Source organism: Carcharodon carcharias, chromosome 23 (genome assembly GCF_017639515.1).
Source record: "Carcharodon carcharias isolate sCarCar2 chromosome 23, sCarCar2.pri, whole genome shotgun sequence".
NCBI lineage: Eukaryota > Metazoa > Chordata > Chondrichthyes > Lamniformes > Lamnidae > Carcharodon > Carcharodon carcharias.
The window spans coordinates 30,378,028-30,396,889 of record NC_054489.1 but is presented as its reverse complement, the minus strand read 5'-3'; the positions used below and the strand labels follow the sequence as shown (position 1 = coordinate 30,396,889).

At 39.7% G+C, this 18,862-nt stretch overlaps 1 protein-coding gene across 3 annotated transcripts in view; it reads right to left on the bottom strand.

Annotated features, from left to right (window-relative positions):
- Positions 1 to 383: 383 nt before the first annotated feature.
- hrob (homologous recombination factor with OB-fold) overlaps positions 384 to 18,862 on the bottom strand; it is a 58,345-nt gene continuing 39,866 nt past the window's right edge. The window contains exons 8-10 of one of the 3 annotated variants that reach the window (XM_041217500.1): positions 17,963 to 18,085; positions 6,478 to 6,694; positions 384 to 852 (exon numbers count right to left, since the gene is read on the bottom strand). In XM_041217500.1, coding sequence (XP_041073434.1) covers positions 797 to 852; positions 6,478 to 6,694; positions 17,963 to 18,085 — 396 coding nt within the window. In that variant the 3' untranslated portion in view covers positions 384 to 796. Of the gene's footprint in view, positions 853 to 6,477; positions 6,695 to 17,962; positions 18,086 to 18,862 lie in introns of those variants that run through there. The other 2 variants (XM_041217502.1, XR_005946678.1) reach the window with 2 other exon arrangements.

Genomic DNA, 18,862 nt, shown 5'->3' with positions numbered 1-18,862 from the left:
AAGTTAACATTTATTGTTTGTCATTATGTGCATCCGTTAATCTCAAACACGTAGGACAACTGAGTGACAAACAGAAGACCAGACACAGTCCATGCGCCAGCTACTCAGTGGAATATCCTTAAGGACATTTCTGTTAAGACAGAGTTCCAGTTCATCTTGCCTAAAGGCAAATGGGTCTTCAGCTCAATGAATGCAGAATGGCATTGGAATCCATGGCAATACCCCTAACAGGAGCAAAAACTACAGAACAAGGAGTCTGGAGGAAGAAGTACAGAACAGCAGAATTTGGTTTAGGATCAACTAATTTTCATTTCCTGTTAATTCAGAACTTGGTCTGCCAATACAGGCTCCAAGTACTTCCAAAATAAAAAGGAACAAAAATATCTCCGACAAAATCCAGATTTTAATAAATGTCAAAAATCAGCACTCTTTTCTCATTCAATATACAGCAAGATTTAGCAAAAAACCCTCAGGCTTCAACTAAACAATTACAAATTGTAAAGTAGATTAACACTTCAGTTCATTTTAAATGCACCAAAAGTATATGTTACAGTAATGTAGGAAGACTGTTGCAGCATATCTGAACAGTGGCATCACCTCCAAGCCTGATTCCTAATCCAGGAGAAAATGTCAGGTCCTAAATGAAGTAATTGCGTAGTCTCATATTAATCCAATTCCCAGTGGACATGGAAGCAGACTTGTAGTTCACAATTATCGGTTTAAGCAGAAACAAAACAAATAAATAAGCTATCCTGGATTCAATTTTGTGTTTCTCACAGGGACTTCTAATGAGGCTCTAAAGCGTGGTGAAGAATTCCTCTGGCAGTTCAGCCATCAGGCAATCAAGACCATCTGCAAAAGAGAGAAACGAAATTTCAGGCAGATAGACTACTTATAGGAAATAAGCGAAGCTACAATCCATAGGTTTCTGCAACTGATACCAGAAAATATCCATTTGCCCAATGGCATTATAGGCAAGGAAGTGGAATTTCTAGACATACATGGATGAAAATCGAGGGCTAAATATTTCTTTGTTGCATAATATTCATAAATTCCTTTAAATTCATACCATCAAACAACCTTGAGCCTTTGAGTGAGAATACTTTGCATTGAAGTGACAAATGGGTGGGGAGGGGCATGCTATGATGCAAACTAAAAGTGAAAAGCACAGACAAGGTGCCAATTACCTCTAGTACAGTACCTTATGGCAATGAGAAACTTGCAATTAGAAATGAACAGATCGCCAATTATCTGCTTGTCAAAACAAAAATGTAAAAGGGAACATCTAGACCCACAGTTCTTGGAGAATCTATTTAGAATTACTACTTGGTGTTTTTGAAAATCAACAGCCTTGAAATTACAAGTAAAGGTTGATAAAAAATCTACAAATTAGCATTTTTTCACATTTGTGCAAAGTTTTTGCAGCAAGGATAGTAAAGAATTTCTGCATTAGAGGCCATGTAGCTGTTCCTGCTGATGCCCGTTTCTCCCACTGGAGTTTATGGTTGTGACCATTGTTGCTGTTATGAAAGTTTGGTTCAGTGAAAAAATGGCCAAGGCTGTTCCATTCTAATAGCAGTTTTTTATAACAACTTGCACTTAACTTTAACATACAGAACTTCAAGGCATTTCATAGGCATAATCAAGCAATAACAGGGGTCTTAAAAGGAGGAGCTAGTAGGAGGAATACCAATAGCTTGGCCAATGAGGGGGTGTTTTAGGGATTGAAAACAAAACACTACAGATGCTGGAACTCTGAAATAAAAACAGGGAATGATGGAAAAACTCAGCAGTTCTGGCAGCATCTGTGGAGAGAGAGAAACAGAGTTCACGTCGAGTCCGTATGACTGCTCTTCTCCAACTTGAAACCTTAATTTTGTTTCTCTCTCCAAAGATGCTGCCGACTCGCTGAGTTTTTCCAGCATTTTCTGAGTTTTAGGGATTTATGTGGGGAGGCACGGGATTCTAAAGCCAAGGGCTTAGATAGCTGTACACGTGACCACTTTTTCATCATCTGTGGTTAAGTGGGAAACAATTTGTGTGTGGGACACTGCTAGGTAGAGACTTGGTAGCAGAGAAAATAAACCATGGGTCATCTTTGTTATCTAGGGGGATCCTGAACGTGAAGTTTTTGACAGGGAATGATGAGACTCAACAGCAGTTTATATGGCCTGTTCAGATCTGAATGGATTGCTAAAACAGCTGTGCACCATATATACTTAAGTTTACATATCAGGGAGCAAAGAGAGAAGCCATAATCAAGGGACTGAGCAAGTAGTAAAGATTTTGCTGGACATATGGGCATTGAAAGGCAAATGAGAAGGAGTGGTTGAGAGATTAATGGCTGCAGAAGCACTGTGTCAAAGGGAAGGCCAAAAAGACTGGCCCCATTTTTAGGTTTTATGTGCTCTTTCATAACATTGTGTTGGTCAATAGACTAATCAGCACAGAAAAAATGATGGATTTGCAAATTCCAAACAAAGATTCCAGAATCCCATGTAATCACAGATTCATAGAATAGGAGGAGGGTATTTGATCCACTGGGCCAATGCCAGTACTCATTCAACCAGGATAAATCCTTTGCCTATTTCCCCTTGATACAGGTTTGCCTTTCAGCTTTAGAGAGATATCACTGCTAACCATGTCAAAATCTTTCACAACCTAATAAACCTCAAATAGGACCCTCTTAACCTACTTAATGTACTCCTCAATGTAACCTATTCAATTTTCCATCACTTCAGAGCTCTAACCTGTCATTCAGGTAACACTCCAGCAAATTCTATGTACACATCTTGATTTCCCATAATGGTGTACACAGAATTGCACCCAATATGTCAAGTATAGCCTGCCAATGGCTTGTACAAATTCAACATTGAACATAAAAGGAAGGAATCAATGACCCCAGAATCTTAGCTGCATTTAACTTTTGTTTTAAACGAGCACTCATTTCAAAGCTCAATACATCACCTCTAGATACCTTTCTTTCCTCCACTTTGTTGTACTTCTTACCATTAGAATGCATCTACTTTTCAATATTATTTTCCAAATTGCACTCTTCCATGATTCTCTGCTTTGAATGGTATCTGCCATATACCTGCCCACCATCCTAGCTAATTACCTCCTGTATTGTTCCTCAGTTTTCTATTCCCCCTAATTTGGTATGCTCAGAAAATAATATCTTTTGTACCCATAGTCTAAATTATTATATAAAAATGGAAAACAAAAGTCCTAGCACAAATATCTCACGCACACCATTACCCACATCCCTCATTTCGGAATTGGATTCGTTAACTTCTTTTTGCTTTTCATCTGTTAGCTATCTATTTATGCAGCTACATCCTCTTTAATATCAATTTTCATTTCCTTCACAAGTGACACTATATCAAACATTGTGCTCAAGAATGATCCAGCTCAAGGGTAGGTGGGAAATGCATTTCTTTTCTTCAATTTAACAAAAGCAGCATGGACAGAAGCCAAGGTACTTGTGATATGCAGTTTGTATAAGAGTTTGTATAAGACACTAATTAGACCTCAGCCGGAATATTGTGTACATTTCTGGGCACCACACTTTAGGAAGGATGTGAACACATTAGAGAGAGTGCAGAAGAGGTTTACAAGAATAGTTTTAGGGATGAGAAATCCAGTTATGAAGATAGATTGGAGAAGTTGGGACTGTTCTCCATGAAGTGAAGCGAAGATTTGATAGCGGTGTTTAAAATCATGAGGGGGCTGGATAGAATAGATCAGAGCAATCTGCTTGTAAAAGGATCGAGAATGAGGGGGCACAGATTTAAAGTAATTTGAAAAAGAAGCAAACACAATGTGAGAAAGAAACTTTCACAGCAAATGGTTCGGGTCTGGAATGCATTGCCTGGAAGTGTGAGGGAGGCAGGTTCAAACAGGGCAGTAAAGAGGGCATCAGATGATTATTTGAACAGAAACAATATGCAGGGTTATAGGGAAAAGGCAAGAGAATGGCATTAAGTCACAATGCTCATTTGTGAGCCAGTGCAGACGTGACAGGCCAAATGGCCTCTTCCTGTACTATGACAATGCTGTGATTCAGCTTCAGTGTTGCACACAGATGCAGAACCTGAACCAGCTACAAATTTAATGAGACAGATGGGTATACTGGCTCTCGAAAGAGTGGAATTCTTTATAAGTCTCAGAAGGGTGAACTAAAAAAAACAAATTGGATAATAGTGTTATGGAAACATTCACAGGAACACTTAGAAAATCTTTCTATTTCCCAAAAGGCTGGTTTAACCCTGCACACACAGCTGGCAAGGATTTTAAACAAACTAGAATTACACAGTGAGTAGGTAATTGATTTCCAAAGCTATTATTTTCAATGTCGAATGTTTTGAAATACATGACCTAGAAAAGAAAATAAGAGCACTTAAATACCAAACGGCAGCATACGTTATTATTCTTAAATGATTTCTCTTATTACAAGATTATATGCGCATGGGGAACGGAATCTTCAGCATGATTATTACCCAAAATAGGCAGTAACAATACAAGATATCTTTTCAAGTAGAGAACCCAGTCAGACCTACTTGCTGCTGACAGCAGAGTACGCTGTTTCCCCATTACAGTTAATACAGGGGGGGGAAAAAAAAACAGCATCTATGTAAAGCTCAATTGTCTTCTCTTTGATCCACCAAATGAATTAATTACACTTTTTCAGTGCCTTTTATTTAAAAAAATACATTCAAGATAATATAGGGTGCTTTACTCAGCCTACATTTTCTAATATTTAAAACCAATACCACAGATATTGGTGATTCCCTTCACATATCATGATGTGCATTTATATCTGTATATGAATGACTATGAAATGTGAATATAGTCATAGAATTATGAATACAATAATGCTTACGGAAAATGTGAAAACTCCTCTAGATAACAATATGCAAATTGAGAGCAAGCCCCTGCACATTCATTCTTGAACATGACTATATTACGCACATTTTTAAAGACAAAACAGAAATAAAGCGCAATAAATTACGCAAAAGTCTTAATACAAAGTGCAGATTCAGGCAATGCCAGGATAAAGTTATGGTTCTAAATGAGGGAATGGATACAGTACCACAGTCACTGAAAATATTCCAGGAGTTTGCTCCAACCTATTATACTAGATCCACTATGATGGTGGTTCTGAAATTGGCTGAGGCATAGAATGTAGAGAAAGCAACTCCATCTGGTGAAGGAGGGATAAATTTTTCATTCAGCAGGAAGCTATTAATAATATATTTTGTATCAGAATCTTGGTGAAGGCATTAGATGTTGTTTAATTCTTAATGAGAGAGTGCTTTAAACAATGGCCAAAGCTTAGCAGTAAGAGCTAATAAATTAATACAAAATTGGTGATGAATGCACGTCACTAAAATAATTAACCAGCAATTGACTGTAATGTACTCTTTTGTACAGCGAGGCATTACTAACCCAGACTCAACTATTTATCTGCAGAAACGGCTTAATTTGTTATATTTTGTAAAAGTTGTTACAGACTGCAGTCTGAGATCCATTATGGAGTTTGTACTTATGAAAATACTGTATTTGATTTCAGATTGCTCCTATCTCTGCATTTATGCTTTAAAAAATGGATTTTTAAAAAATCTTAAAACACATCAGGGCTACCTATTAACCTTCCCTCAGGATGACTATTCACTTTTCTTTGAAGAACTTCACCTAAACATTCATAATAAGTAAATCTTTATAAATCAATTGTTTGGAATAACTTATGAGTCAAGGATGGATGAATGGGAGTGAGCGAGGGATAGACAGCATCATTGGGTGTAACATACACAAGATCTTTTACTAACTTGTATCTTCAGATCTAACCATCTAAGGGGAGTACAGATTATGTTCTTGCAATTTTCTACCCAGATAGTTCTGGCAACACAGGCCATGATAACAGTCGTCATCTCACTCTTATATCAAAGTAATGGGAAAGGGAGAAACTTGTATTTTATATAAAGAAATTAAAAAGAAATGTATGTTGGACGCTTTGAAGTATGTATCTGTAGGTTTAGGATGAGTGGCTACTGATTCATAGACTTAGCAATGCACACTGAGCATTACTGAATCTACAAATTTGATACGATGTATTTTCCATTAACAAGTTAGCATAATATCTACACTGCATCAGAAACTGCATGTGTCCCAATAGCTTAACTTGAAAGTTATCTGTTGCCCACAGTAATTCTACGCTGACATTAAAAACTCACCAAAAAGGCAGCAAACTGGATTACAAACAGCTTGATTTGAAAAAAAAAATCCATAAACACATTAGGAATCAATGCAAATTACTTGGAGATTAATTTTATGGATTTTAAAGAGTTCCATTAAGGAGTTTGTGTTTATGCAAACACTTTGTTCAAGATCATAGGACAATACTGAAATTTACCCCGAACGAATAATGAATATTCATATGCAAATAATTTAAACATTTTCCAGGAACATCTGACCTACCTGCTTCCCAGTCTTCATCACAACGTTCTTGTAATGCAGCATCTGGGTGTAAAGATATTTCTGCGCTTTCCTTCCTTGTACTGGAAGGGAGTGCCTGAGAATCCCACGATGTGGTGCCTGTGCAGGAATTTCTGTTTGTGATTAAAGAATCACATCTAGGTTCAGAAGGAGACTTGACCAGTAAGTCAAAGGGGGATTGTTGAACTTCAATGTGGTTCTGAAAACAAGAAAATATTGTAAATCAAATTGCCTTCAGATGAAATTTTACTTGAAAATGAACTCCACTCAATGAGCACCAGGCTGAGGTAGCAACACTAGTTTTAGGGCAACTACCTGAATCTCTGCATTAACAGTGAGAGAGTGCGAGAAGCAGCGTGGCCTTTAACAGCGAGTGTGAGGGGGGAGCTGTGGGCCATTAACAGCAAGACAAGCAAGAAGCAGCATTGGCTTTAATGGTGAGAGTGAGAGAGGAGCAGTGGGGCCATTAACAGGTGAGAGGCCTTAAAAAGTGTGGAGAGCATTTGTTTGGCATGTAGGATTGGTGAGTATTTCTGGTCTTTAAAGTAAAAGTAAGGTCTTGTGTTTAGGTCTCTAGTCTTTTTTTTTTCAAAAATAACTTGATAAGTATCAGATCGACTCTGGTGTGTAAAAATAATTACAATAAAGTATAAAAAGCAGGGATACCAGAGTAATTAATTAAATAAAATACAATAGCGATGGCAGAACAGGTGACGTGTTGCTGCTGCAGCAGCATGTGGGAGCTGCTGGACACCAAAATGATCCACAGCAAACATATCTGTAGTAAGTGTTTGCAACTCCAGGAACTTTGGTCTTGAGTTAAGGTGCTGGAGTCCGACATTGTGCCACATCAGATAGGGGTAAAGTTATCTGGACACTTTGCTCCAGGTCACACTCCACAGGTTAGGTAATTCAAATTTGGACTGTGATTAGGGACAGGAGGGTGTTACTGCAGGTGAAGCAGGTATGGGGGCCCAGGGGATTGCATTTGAGCAGCCTCGGTCCCTGCAACTGTTCAACAGTTACCAGGTTCTTGCAAGCTCTGTGGATGTCAGAGAAGATGAGCGAACTGACCACAGCACCGTGGTACAGGGAGCCATTCAAGTGGGGGGAGGAAATAAGAACATAGTAGTGGTAGGGAACAGTATAATTACGAGCTGGGGGTGGGGGGTGGGGTAGATACTGTTCTCTGCAGCCATGAATGAGAGTCCCAAAGGCTGCGTTGCCTGCCTGGTGCCAGGGTTAAGGACTTCTCCTCAGGGCTGGAAAGGAACTTGGAGTGGGAGGGGAGGGGTCCAGTTGTCATCGTCTATGTTGGTACCAATGACATTGATAGGACTAGAAAGGAGGTTCTGCTGAAAGAATTTCATCAGTAAGGAGCCAAATTAAAAAGCAGAACCTCCAAGGTTGGGATTACTACCTGAGCCACGGGCAAGTTAGGTCAAGGAGTTAAATGCGTGGCTCAAAGATTGGTGTGGGAGGAATGAGTTTCAGTTCACGAGGCACTGGCACCAGTACTGGGATAGAAGGGAACTGTTCCGGTGGAACGGGCTTCACTTGAACTGTGCTGGGACCAGAGTCGGCAAATCGAATACCTAGGGCTGTAAAGAGAACTTTAAACTAAATAGGTGGAGGGTTCTGGAGAGGAGGCGCATAGGCTAATAGAGCTAAAGGATATGGCAGCATTGCAGGGCAGCTATTTAGGTATTGATACTAAGAGTGTACAAGCATAAAAATCAGCAGCAAATAGGGTCACAGGGGGAAAAAAATTGGTAAAAAAGCAAAATTAATAGTTCTTTACTTAAATGCACATAGTACTCGGAACAAAATAAATGAATTAATGGCACAAATAAAGGTTAATAGGTATGATCTTATAGCCATTACGGAGATGTGGTTACAAGGAGATCAAAGCTCGGAACTAAATATTCAGGGGTATGTGGCTTTTCAGATGGACAGGCAGGAAGGAAAGGGCAGTGGGGTAGCTTTGGTAGTGCAAGATGGAATAAGTATGATAGCAAGAAATGATCTTAGATTGGAAGATGTAGAATCCATATGGGTGGAGGTAAGAAATAACACGGCGAAGATGACATTGGTGGGAGTAGTCTTTGGCCCCCTAACAGTAGCTATACTGTACGACAGAACAAATCAGGAGATAATGAGGGCATGTAAAAAACGCAGTACATTAATCATGGGTGACTTTAATCTTTATGTAGATTCAGAAAGTCAAATTGGCAGAGGTAGCCACGAGCAAGACTTCACTGTGTATTTGGGAGAGTTTTCTATAACAATATGCTGTGGATTCAACCAGGTATCAGGCTATTTTGGATCTGGTAATGTGTAATGAGGCAGGTTTAATAAAAGATCTCAGAGTAAAAGATCCCCTAGGAAACAGTGACCATAACATGGTAGAATTTAGCATTCAGTTTGAGTGAGAGAAACTTGGGTCGGAAACAACCGTGCTAAACTAAAATAAGGGTAATTACAAAGAAATGAGGGCAGAGTTGGCTGGAATGGACTGGGAAAGGAATTTAGCAGAAAAGACAGTTGATGAACAATGACATATTTAAGAAAATAGTTCACGACTCACAACAAAGATATATCCCAGAGAGAAAGAAGGATTCTAGGAAGAGGATAAACCAACCATGGTTAAACAAGGAAGTTAAGGATAGTATCAAATTGAAAGAAAAAACATACAACGTGGCAAAGATTAGTGGCAAGCCAGACAACTGGGAAAGTTTTAAAAACCAACAGAAGATGACCTAAAAAGAGGGAGAAAATAAACTTTGAGGGTAAACTAGCAAGTAATATAAAAACAGATAGTAAGAGCTTCTTTAAATATATAAAAAGGAAGAGAGGCCAAAGTGAACAAAGGCCCCTTAGAGAATGAGGCTGGGGAAATAATTATGGGGAACCAGGCAATGGCAAATGAGTTGAATAAATGCTTTGCAACAGTCTTCAAGGCAGAAGACACTAATAAAATTCCAAAAATACTAAATAATCAAGGAGCAAAAAAGGCGGGGTGGGGGGGGTGGCGGGGCGGGTGGAAATAAATACAATAACTATCACTGGAGAGAAAGTACAGGGAAACTAATGGGGCTAAAGGCCAATAAGTCCCCTGGACATGATGGGTTCTGTCCTAGAATATTAAAGGAAGTAGCTACACAAACAGTGGATGCAATGGTAGTAATCTTCCAAGAATCCTTAGATTCTGGACAAGTCCTACAAGATTGGAAAACTGCCAATGTAACGCCCTTATTCAAAAAGAGAGATGGACAAAAAACACGTAACTATAGGCCATTTAGCTTAACATCCGTCATCAGGAAAACGTTAGAATCGATTATAAAGGATTTAATAGCAGAGCATTTAGAAAAGCATAATACAATCAAGCAGAGTCAACATGGTTTCTTCAAGCAGAAATCATGCCTGACAAATTTATTAGAATTCTCTGAGGTGGTAACAAGCAGGATAGATAAAGGGAATCAGTACATGTAATATAATTGGATTTCCAAAAGGTGTTCGATAAGGTACCACGCATAAGGCTACTTAAGATAAAAGCCCATGGTGTTGGGGGTAGTATACTGGCATGGATAGAGGATTGGTTAACTAATAGAAGACAAAGTTGGGATGAAGGGGGCATTTTCAGGATGGCAACCTGTAACTAGTGCAGTGCCACAGGGATCAGTGCTGGGGCCACAATTATTTACAATATTATTAATGACTTAGATGAAGGAAGTGAATGTACTGTCACCAAGTTTGCAGATGACACAAAGATAGGTGGGAAGGCAAGTGGTGAGAATGACACAAGGAGTCTACTGAGGGATATAGACAGGTTAAGTGAGTGGGCAAAAACTTGATGTAATACGAGAGAAAATGTGAGATTATGCATTTTGGCAGGAAGAATACAGGGGCTGAATATTATTTACATGGAGAAAGACTGCAGAAAGCTACAGCACAGAGGGATTTGGGAGTTCTTGTGCATGAATCACAAAATGCTAACATACAAGTTTAGCAGGTAATAGGGAAGGCAAGTGGAATATTGGCCTTTATTTCAAAGGGAATGGAGTATAAAAATAGGGAAGTCTTGCTAAAACTATACAAGGCACTAGTTAGACCACACCTAGAAAACCGTGAGCAGTTTTGGTCTCCTTATTTAAGGAAAGCTATACTGGCATTGGAGGCAGTCCAGAGAAGGTTCGCTAAATTAATTCCGGGTATGGAGGGATTTTCTTATGAGGAGAGATCGAGTAGGCTGGGTCTGTATTCATTGGAGTTTAGAAGAACGAGAGGCCACCTTACTGAAACATAAGATTCTTAGGGGGTCTTGACAGGGTAGATGCTGAGAGGTTGTTTACCCTTGTGGGAGAATCTAGGACCAGAGGGCATAATCTTAGAGTAAGGGATCACCCATTTAAGACAGAGATGAGGAGGAATTTCTTCTCTCAGAGGGTAGTGAATATGTGGAATTCTTCACCGCAGAGGGCTGTAGAGGCTGGGTTGTTAAGTACATTCAAGGCTGAGATAGGCAGATTTTTAATCAGTCAGGGAATCGAGGGTTAAGGCAGCAAAGTGGAGTTGAGGATTATCAGATCAGCCATGATCTCGTTGAATGGCGGAGCAGTCTCGATGGGCTGAATAGCCTACTTCTGCTCCTAGGTCTTATGGTCTTATATCATGGAAGCAGCTTCAGGAATTCAGGTTTTTGACATGATAGATTCAAACAAACAAAAAGTTGAAAAATATTCTTCAAAGGGTCCCCTAGCCAATCTCTACTCATTAGCCTAATTTGTTAGTTTCTTATCAAAGGGCCTTGACTCACTACTAAATATATATGTGTTGCTGCTGGTACTTCCATGTAGCTAAATGCTCTGTGAAATGTGTTACAAGTCACTGAGCCGTAATATCAGGATACCTTGCTTTATGTGCAGTAGGATACAATGTCAAGCAAGTTTTTAAAAGAAGCTTCCATTTGTAAAATTTTATATTGCATGACAAAGGTTGTATACTTCAAAACAATGTAGGAAAATATACAATTCTGAAATGCATTCTGAACCAATTAAATATTTTGCTATTTATATGTAAATGATTTAAACATACAAGGCTGCATGGTCAGGAGAACTGCATGCAGCAGTATAGGTGCATCTCAGCATAAATCACAGTGATATTAGCACATAGCATTCTGCATCACAAACATGAACAGTACAATGGCAACCAGGAGGAAGGAAGAAGTTTTTAAACTATGTCCAGGTCAAGGTCAGGGGGAGTGCAATGGAGATGACTCTTCCACACAGAAGCACGTCCATCTGAACAATAGGCTTGGAACATGTTCAGAGTAAACCAGGACACCAAGTTAAAAGAGGTAATATCAGAAGTTCTAATTCTCACTATAAAAAGGGATGGAAGTTTTTAATGGAACCCAATTGAAAATAATCAGCATGTATAGGAGACGGGTAAGGAATGACAGATTACTTCACTTGCTTGTGCATTACTGATTTACTGTTTAAATATAAATCCCTCAAGTATCCTTAAACATATGTGAAAGAAAGTATACCCTAAATAGTCAGGCTAGAGTGTGGAGGAAGATTCAGTGGTATCAACATGTAGATCATTAAAAGATGAGTACAGGTGAAGAAGCCATAATAAAAAAGCAATGGGATTCTGGTTTAATATATATGGGCACTAAATATAAGAAGTGGTGCTGACATGATTAGGCTATTGCTGAAGTAATGTGTGTAGTCCTGGTCATCCCATTATAGGAGTGTTGCTAGAACAACGGAAAGGGGCAGTGGCACAGTGGTATTGTCACTGGACTAGTAGTCCAGATAGCCAGGGTAATGCTCTGGGGACCCAGGTTAGAATCCCACTACGTCAAAGAATCTGGAATTAAAAGCCTAATGATGACCATTAAACCATTGTCGATTGTCATAAAAATCCATCTGGCTCACTAATAGCCTTTAGGTAATGAAATCTGCTGTCCTTGCCTGGCAAGTCACTCAATTCTCAAGAGCAATTAGGGGTGGGCAATAAATGCTGGGCCTGCCAGCAATCCCCACATTCCATAAACAAATAAAAAAAAACTTGCACAAATTCTTCCATAAACTTTCACACCCTCCACCACTGACGCACAGTAGCAGCAATGTGTACCATCTACAAGATGCACTGCAGGAACTCACCAAGGCTCCTTCGACTTCACCTTTCAAACACATGGCTACTACCATCTAGAAGGACAAGGGCATCAGATAGATGGAAAAACCACCAACCGGAAGTTCCCCTCCAAGTCACTCATCATCCTGACTTGGAAATATATCGCTGTTTCTTCACTGTCACTGGGTCAAAATCCTGGAACTACCTTCCCAACAGAACTGTAGGTGTACCAACACCACATGGACTGCAACTGTTCAAGAAGGCAGCTCACCACCATCTTCTCAAGGGCAACTAGGGATGGGCAATAAATGCTGGCCCAGCCAGTGAAGCCCACATCCCGTGAATGAATATTAAAAAAATGCAAACAGTTAGGGCTGAAAATCACAGGGGTAAATCAAGGAGTCTGCTCTCCAAATGTTTATGTCCTTATCCACAAAAATAAACAAATGGCTGCTAATTGCCATTAACTAATGTTTTTGTAGCGATTCTCCAGGTTGCACTGGCTCACCTATACACGCCTGCCACCCCCTGCTGAGACTTCAACACCCCAACCCCCAAAGCAGTGGCAGGCAGGGGTGCCAGGTGTGTGTGGCAGGCGGATGGGGTGGGGAAGGGTAAAAAAAGGAACCGGGTGGTATTCATCTCCAAGGGCAGACTCCAACAATCTTTTTAAAAAACTATTACAAAAAAAATGGTAACAGTATTTAAAACTTAACAGTTTTAAAAGTGCCAGTCTGAAAATATTAAATATAGAAAAGGGGGGTATGTCTTCAGTTCATGTTAAAAAGGGGCATGAATTCACCAGCAATACATCACACTGGAAGCCCTTGCTACTTGTCTCGATGCAGGAAGGGGAGAAGGGAGATTTTGCTGCAGCCTCCAGACAATGTAAGCATGGAGTTTTTGGGGAAGTGGCAAATGGCGCAGCTACACTGCTCAAAAAGTAAATCCAGGCCAATGGTTGTTGAATCAATAACAGAAGATCATAGGCTGATGATTATAAGTAGAAACCCAAAAGGGGTAAGAGTTTTTTTCCCCCCCCCCCCCCAAAAGAAAAGGGCAATTAGGAAATGGAATGCTTTGCCATGTGGCTATTGTAATTAGATATGGTTTTATAAACTATAGAAAGGATATGGGGGAGTGGAAAAATCAACTATAGAACCTAGAATCTATTATTAGGAACATGGTGACAGCATTTAGGGTATCGGATGATTGGACACAGTTACAGATTTATGAAAGGGAAATAATGTTTGACAAAAAAACCAACTCCCGTCAAATTTGTGGTTGTAACCAACAGGATAGAAGAGAGAACATAATGGAAGCAGTAGGTTTGGATTTTCAAAATACATTCAATACAGTGCCACAAGACATTATCACACAAAATTAGGGCTCATGGAATTGGGGGAAATAAGCATCGATTGAGGATTAGTTAACCAACAGAACAGACAGCTGAAATAAACAGGTCATTTTGGATTGGCAGGCTCTAACTTGTGGGGCACCTCAAGAATCAGTGCTATTTAGTCTGCATCAATGACTTAGATGAATGGGGCTGAACAGAACAGGGACAAATATGCTCAGAGGGAGATTGGCTAGTGCTGTTGAGGGGTGGCAGGGTGGGGGTTTAAACTAGATTGGCAGGGGGATCGGAACCTGAGGGCAAATTCATAACAGGGAACAGATGGAGAATTCGTGAGTGACTCTGAAAGACAGAAGTAGCACAGGTTAAAAAGTGTATAGCACAGGAATTTGGCAGTGTTAAAAAGGTATATATGTAAATGTGAGGAGCATAGTAAATAAAGCCCAGGGCATAGACACATGGCAGCATGACATCATCACTATAACAGAAACTTGGCTTAAAGAGGGGAAAAAATGGCAGCCCAACATCTCTGGATACAGAGTTTTCAGGCAGGATAGGGAGGGGGATAAAATAGGTAGAGGTGTAGCATTATTGGTTAAAGAATCAGTTACAGCTGATTCAGTGAGGAGAGATCATATACTAAAATGAAGCATCAAATGAGGCCATATGAATTGAGCTCAGGAATAAAAAAAGGGCAGCCACACTGTTAGGAGTGTACTATAGACCCCCAAACAGTGGAAGGGGGTTAGAAGAGCAAATATGTAGACAGATTTCTGATTGCAAAAATAATAGGGCAGTAATTGATGGAGACTTCAACTACCCTAATATCAATTGGGATACGAACAGTGTGAAGGGCATAGAGGGTATAAAATTCTTGAACTGTATTCAAGAGAACTTTTTCTAGACAGTATGTAAAAAGCCCAATGAGAAGGAATGCAATTCTAGATTTGCTCTTAGGAACTGAAGCTGGGGAAGTGGATGAAGTAGCAATGGGGGACCATTTTGGAGATAGTGACCATAATATAGTTAGATTTAGCATCATTATAGAAAAGGACAAAGATAGAACAGGAGTAGAAGTTCTAAATTGGGAGAAAACAAATTTCACAAAGCTGAGGTGAGCTTGCGAGACTGGACTGGATACAGCTATTAAGTATCAAATCAGTGGGAGGCATTCAAGAGTGAGATTCCAGAGGCACATTGCAGACATGTCCCCATAAAGAAAAAAGGTGGTACTGCCGAAATAAAGCAGAAAATGAAAGCTTGACAGTCATAAAAGACTTAACACTAAAAAGCCGAGAGGAGTATAGAAAGTACAGGGGAGAGATAAAAATGGAAATTAGGAAAGCAAAGAGGATACAAAAAATATTGGCAGGTGAAAATCAAAGGAAATCCTAAGATGTTTTACCTGTACATTAAGAGCAAGAGAATAACTAAGGAAAAGGTAGGGCCTATCAGAGATGTACACATGATAACTTGTGGTTGATGCAGAAGGTACGGGCAGGGTTTTCAAAGAGTAATTTGTCTCTGTCTTCACTAAGGATAGGGATGATTCAGACATTCTAATTAAAAAGGAGTGTGAAATATTAGATACAATAAGCATAGTGAAAGAGAAGTACTAGATGGTCTGACATCCATGATCCTGTATCCCAGGCTGTTGAAGGAAGCTAGGGCGGAAACAGCGGATACACCGAGGATAATTTTTCAATCCTCAGTAGATACAGGCGAGGTCCCAGAGGCCAGAAAATTATAGTAAGTCTGACTTCAGTGGTCGGCAAATTATTGGAAAGAATTCTGAGACTGTCACTTAGAAAGGCACAGATTGATCAGGTATAGTCAGCGTGGTTTTGTTGGGGGAAGATAGCGTCTTACTAACTTATTAGAATTTTTTGAGGAAGAAACAAGGATGATTGATGAGGGTAGTGCAGCAGGTGTTGGCTTCGTGGATTTCAGTCAGGCATTTGACAAGATCTCACATGGCACACCAGTCAGGGAAATGCGATCTCATGGGATAATGGTGAAAGTGGCAGGTTGGATCCAAAATTGGCTCAGTGACAGGAAACAAAGGGTAATGGTCGATGGATGATTTTGCAAGTGGAAAACAATTTCCAGTGGTTTTCCACAGGGCTGAGTGTTGGGGCCCTTGCTGTTTGTTGTATATATTAATGATTTAGACTCAAATGTGGGAGGTATGATTGGGGAACTTGCAGATGACAAAAACTGGGGGTAGTTGATGGTGAAGAGGATAGCTGTCGACTCCAGAATGATATCAATGGTTTGATTGAGTGGGCGGGAAAGTGGCGAATGGAATTCAATCTGGAAAAGTGTGAGGTAATGTATTTGGGGAGGGCAAATAAAGTAAGGGGATACTCAATAAACGGGAAGTTATTGAGAGAGGTTGAGGAAGTGAGAGACCTTGGAGTGCATTCCCACAGGTCCTTGAAGGCGGCAGGACAACTGGACAAGGTGGTCAGCAAAGCATATGGAATGCTTTCCTTTATTGAGTGAGGTATTGAATACAAAAGCAGGGATGTAATGATAGAACAGTATAAAATGCTGGTTAGGCCACAGCTGGAAGTGTGTACACAGTTCTGGTCGCCATATTACAGGAAGGACATAATTGCTCTGGAGAGAATGTAGAGGAGATTTAAAAGAATGTTGCCATGGCTTGAAAATTGCAGCTATAAGGAGAGATTGGACAGGCTAGGGTTGTTTTCCTTAGAACAGAGGGGACTAAGGGGTGACCTAATTGAGATGTGCAAAATTATGAGGGGCCTACATATGGTACACAGGAAAGACTTGATTCCACTAGCTGAGGGGTCAATTACCAGGGGCAGAGGTTTAAGGTGATTGGTAGAAGGATTAGAGGGGTCATGAGGAAAAAAAATTTTTGTAACCAGAGGGTGGTGGGCGTCTGGAATTCCCTGCATAAGTTGATGGTTGAGGCTGAAAGGCTCAACTCATTTAAAAAAGGTACCTGGATTTGCATCTGAAGTGCTGTAACCTGCAAGGCTAAGTGACCAGGTGCTGGAAAGTGGAATCAAAATGAGCGGCTAGCTTTTTTCTCTTTTTGGCCAGCGCAGACACGATGGGCTGATAGGCCTCTTTCTGCACTGTAACTTTCTGTGGTTCCATGTAAAAGGTATCCAAGTTCGTTGACAATACAGAGTTAGGTAGGAAAGTAAGCTGTGAAGAGGATGCAAAGGTTAATATATAAGATAATGGCTCATGGAGTTGGGGGTAACATCATAGCATGAATGGAATTGGTTAATGGATAGGTAGCAGTGAGTAGGAATAATAAGGGCACTTTCAAGTTGGCAGGCTGTAACTAGTGAAGGGCCACAAGGATCAGTGGTCTCAGCTTTACACAATCTAAATTAATGACTTTGAAGAGACAGATAATAGTGTTTCAAAGTTTGCTAATGATTCAAAGCTTGTTGGGAATGTAAGCTCTGAGGACACAGAGGCTGCAAAGAGATAAGTGAGTATACAACAATGATGCAGTTGGAGTAAACAGATTCCTGGAATGAGGGGAGATTGATAGACTGGGTCTATATTCCCTAAGTGAATGACCTTAGAAAGGAAAAGATGCAAATACATTACTTTGAACATGCTATTACATTATAGTGCAAGTTACTGTTTTTGTTTTATTGAGATACCCAATTCAGGATCATAGTACAGAACACCAATAGAACTGGAAAAAGAGGGACAAGGTAGTAAATCAAAGTAGTGATTAGTTAACAGCATGGATTTTAAATGCTTTAGGAGTATGAGACAAAGGAGAGACTTGGCAGGTAGGGAGTTTCACAGTAAGAATCTGGAGAAAAAAAAGTAACTAAGCGCCTGGGGTAAGTTTGTTACCAATATCAATGTAGATCCAGTTGCAGGCATAGTGTTAGTACCGACTGGTCACTTCTAACAAAGTTATGTAGCATCTACTCTATTGCATGAAGTACACAGTAATATTCTTACCTGAGGACTCTGAACCAGCTGGTTATGAATGCATTCACTAGCATCTTGTGGATAAATTTTTATCACATTGCTTGGTGTTATATTCAAATAATGATTCCTAAGTGATGGAGAAAATACACCAACCTAAAAGCAGAAGTAAAAATGCATGTTAGTGTTGGGGAAATGCTGGTTTCCCTTTCAAGTTCAGAAATTATATTCAGACTCATTACAGACAAACAACTGAGGATTATTTACGCCCCATAGTAAGACAAGTCAAATCAAAATGTTTAGGTTGCATCATTCAGGAACAACAATATTTTGGGATATACACCTGTAAGAATTTACTGTATTTTACTCAGTTGACAGCCTAAAGCATCATTGATCAAGGTTTCTATATTGTGTAGTACACCACCTCAACAGCTAACATTAGCATCTACGCAGGTGGCAACAACATATTCTAGTGTATTGTTAGTGCACGAGCAGTGTTAACTGCTTTATGCTAAAGGGAAAGACTTGGCAACTTCATGCCACCAGTTAGCTGTTTTCTATGACCAATATACACTTCCACTCTCAAAGCTCTCTCCACTAATCAACAACATTTTTGGAGTTGTCATAATCACCAACCATCCAACTAAGCAAAGTAATCCTAATTAGCTGACAGGTAGCATCAGATCATGATTCATCATTTAGTATTGGAAGGGCCAGCATATGAAGAGAATTTTGAAAGGTAATGAAGTCTCCTCAAATAATTGGCTAAATTTCTAATTTTGCTTCACTAATGTTAACCATTCACTGCATGTAAAACTCACACAGGATACAAGTGGCACTATCTGCACCAGCCCCAACACATCCAATATCATTCCTCAATTGGTGTTAAATGAGTAGTAAAATTAATGACCCAAAAATTCTATCCATAATTCT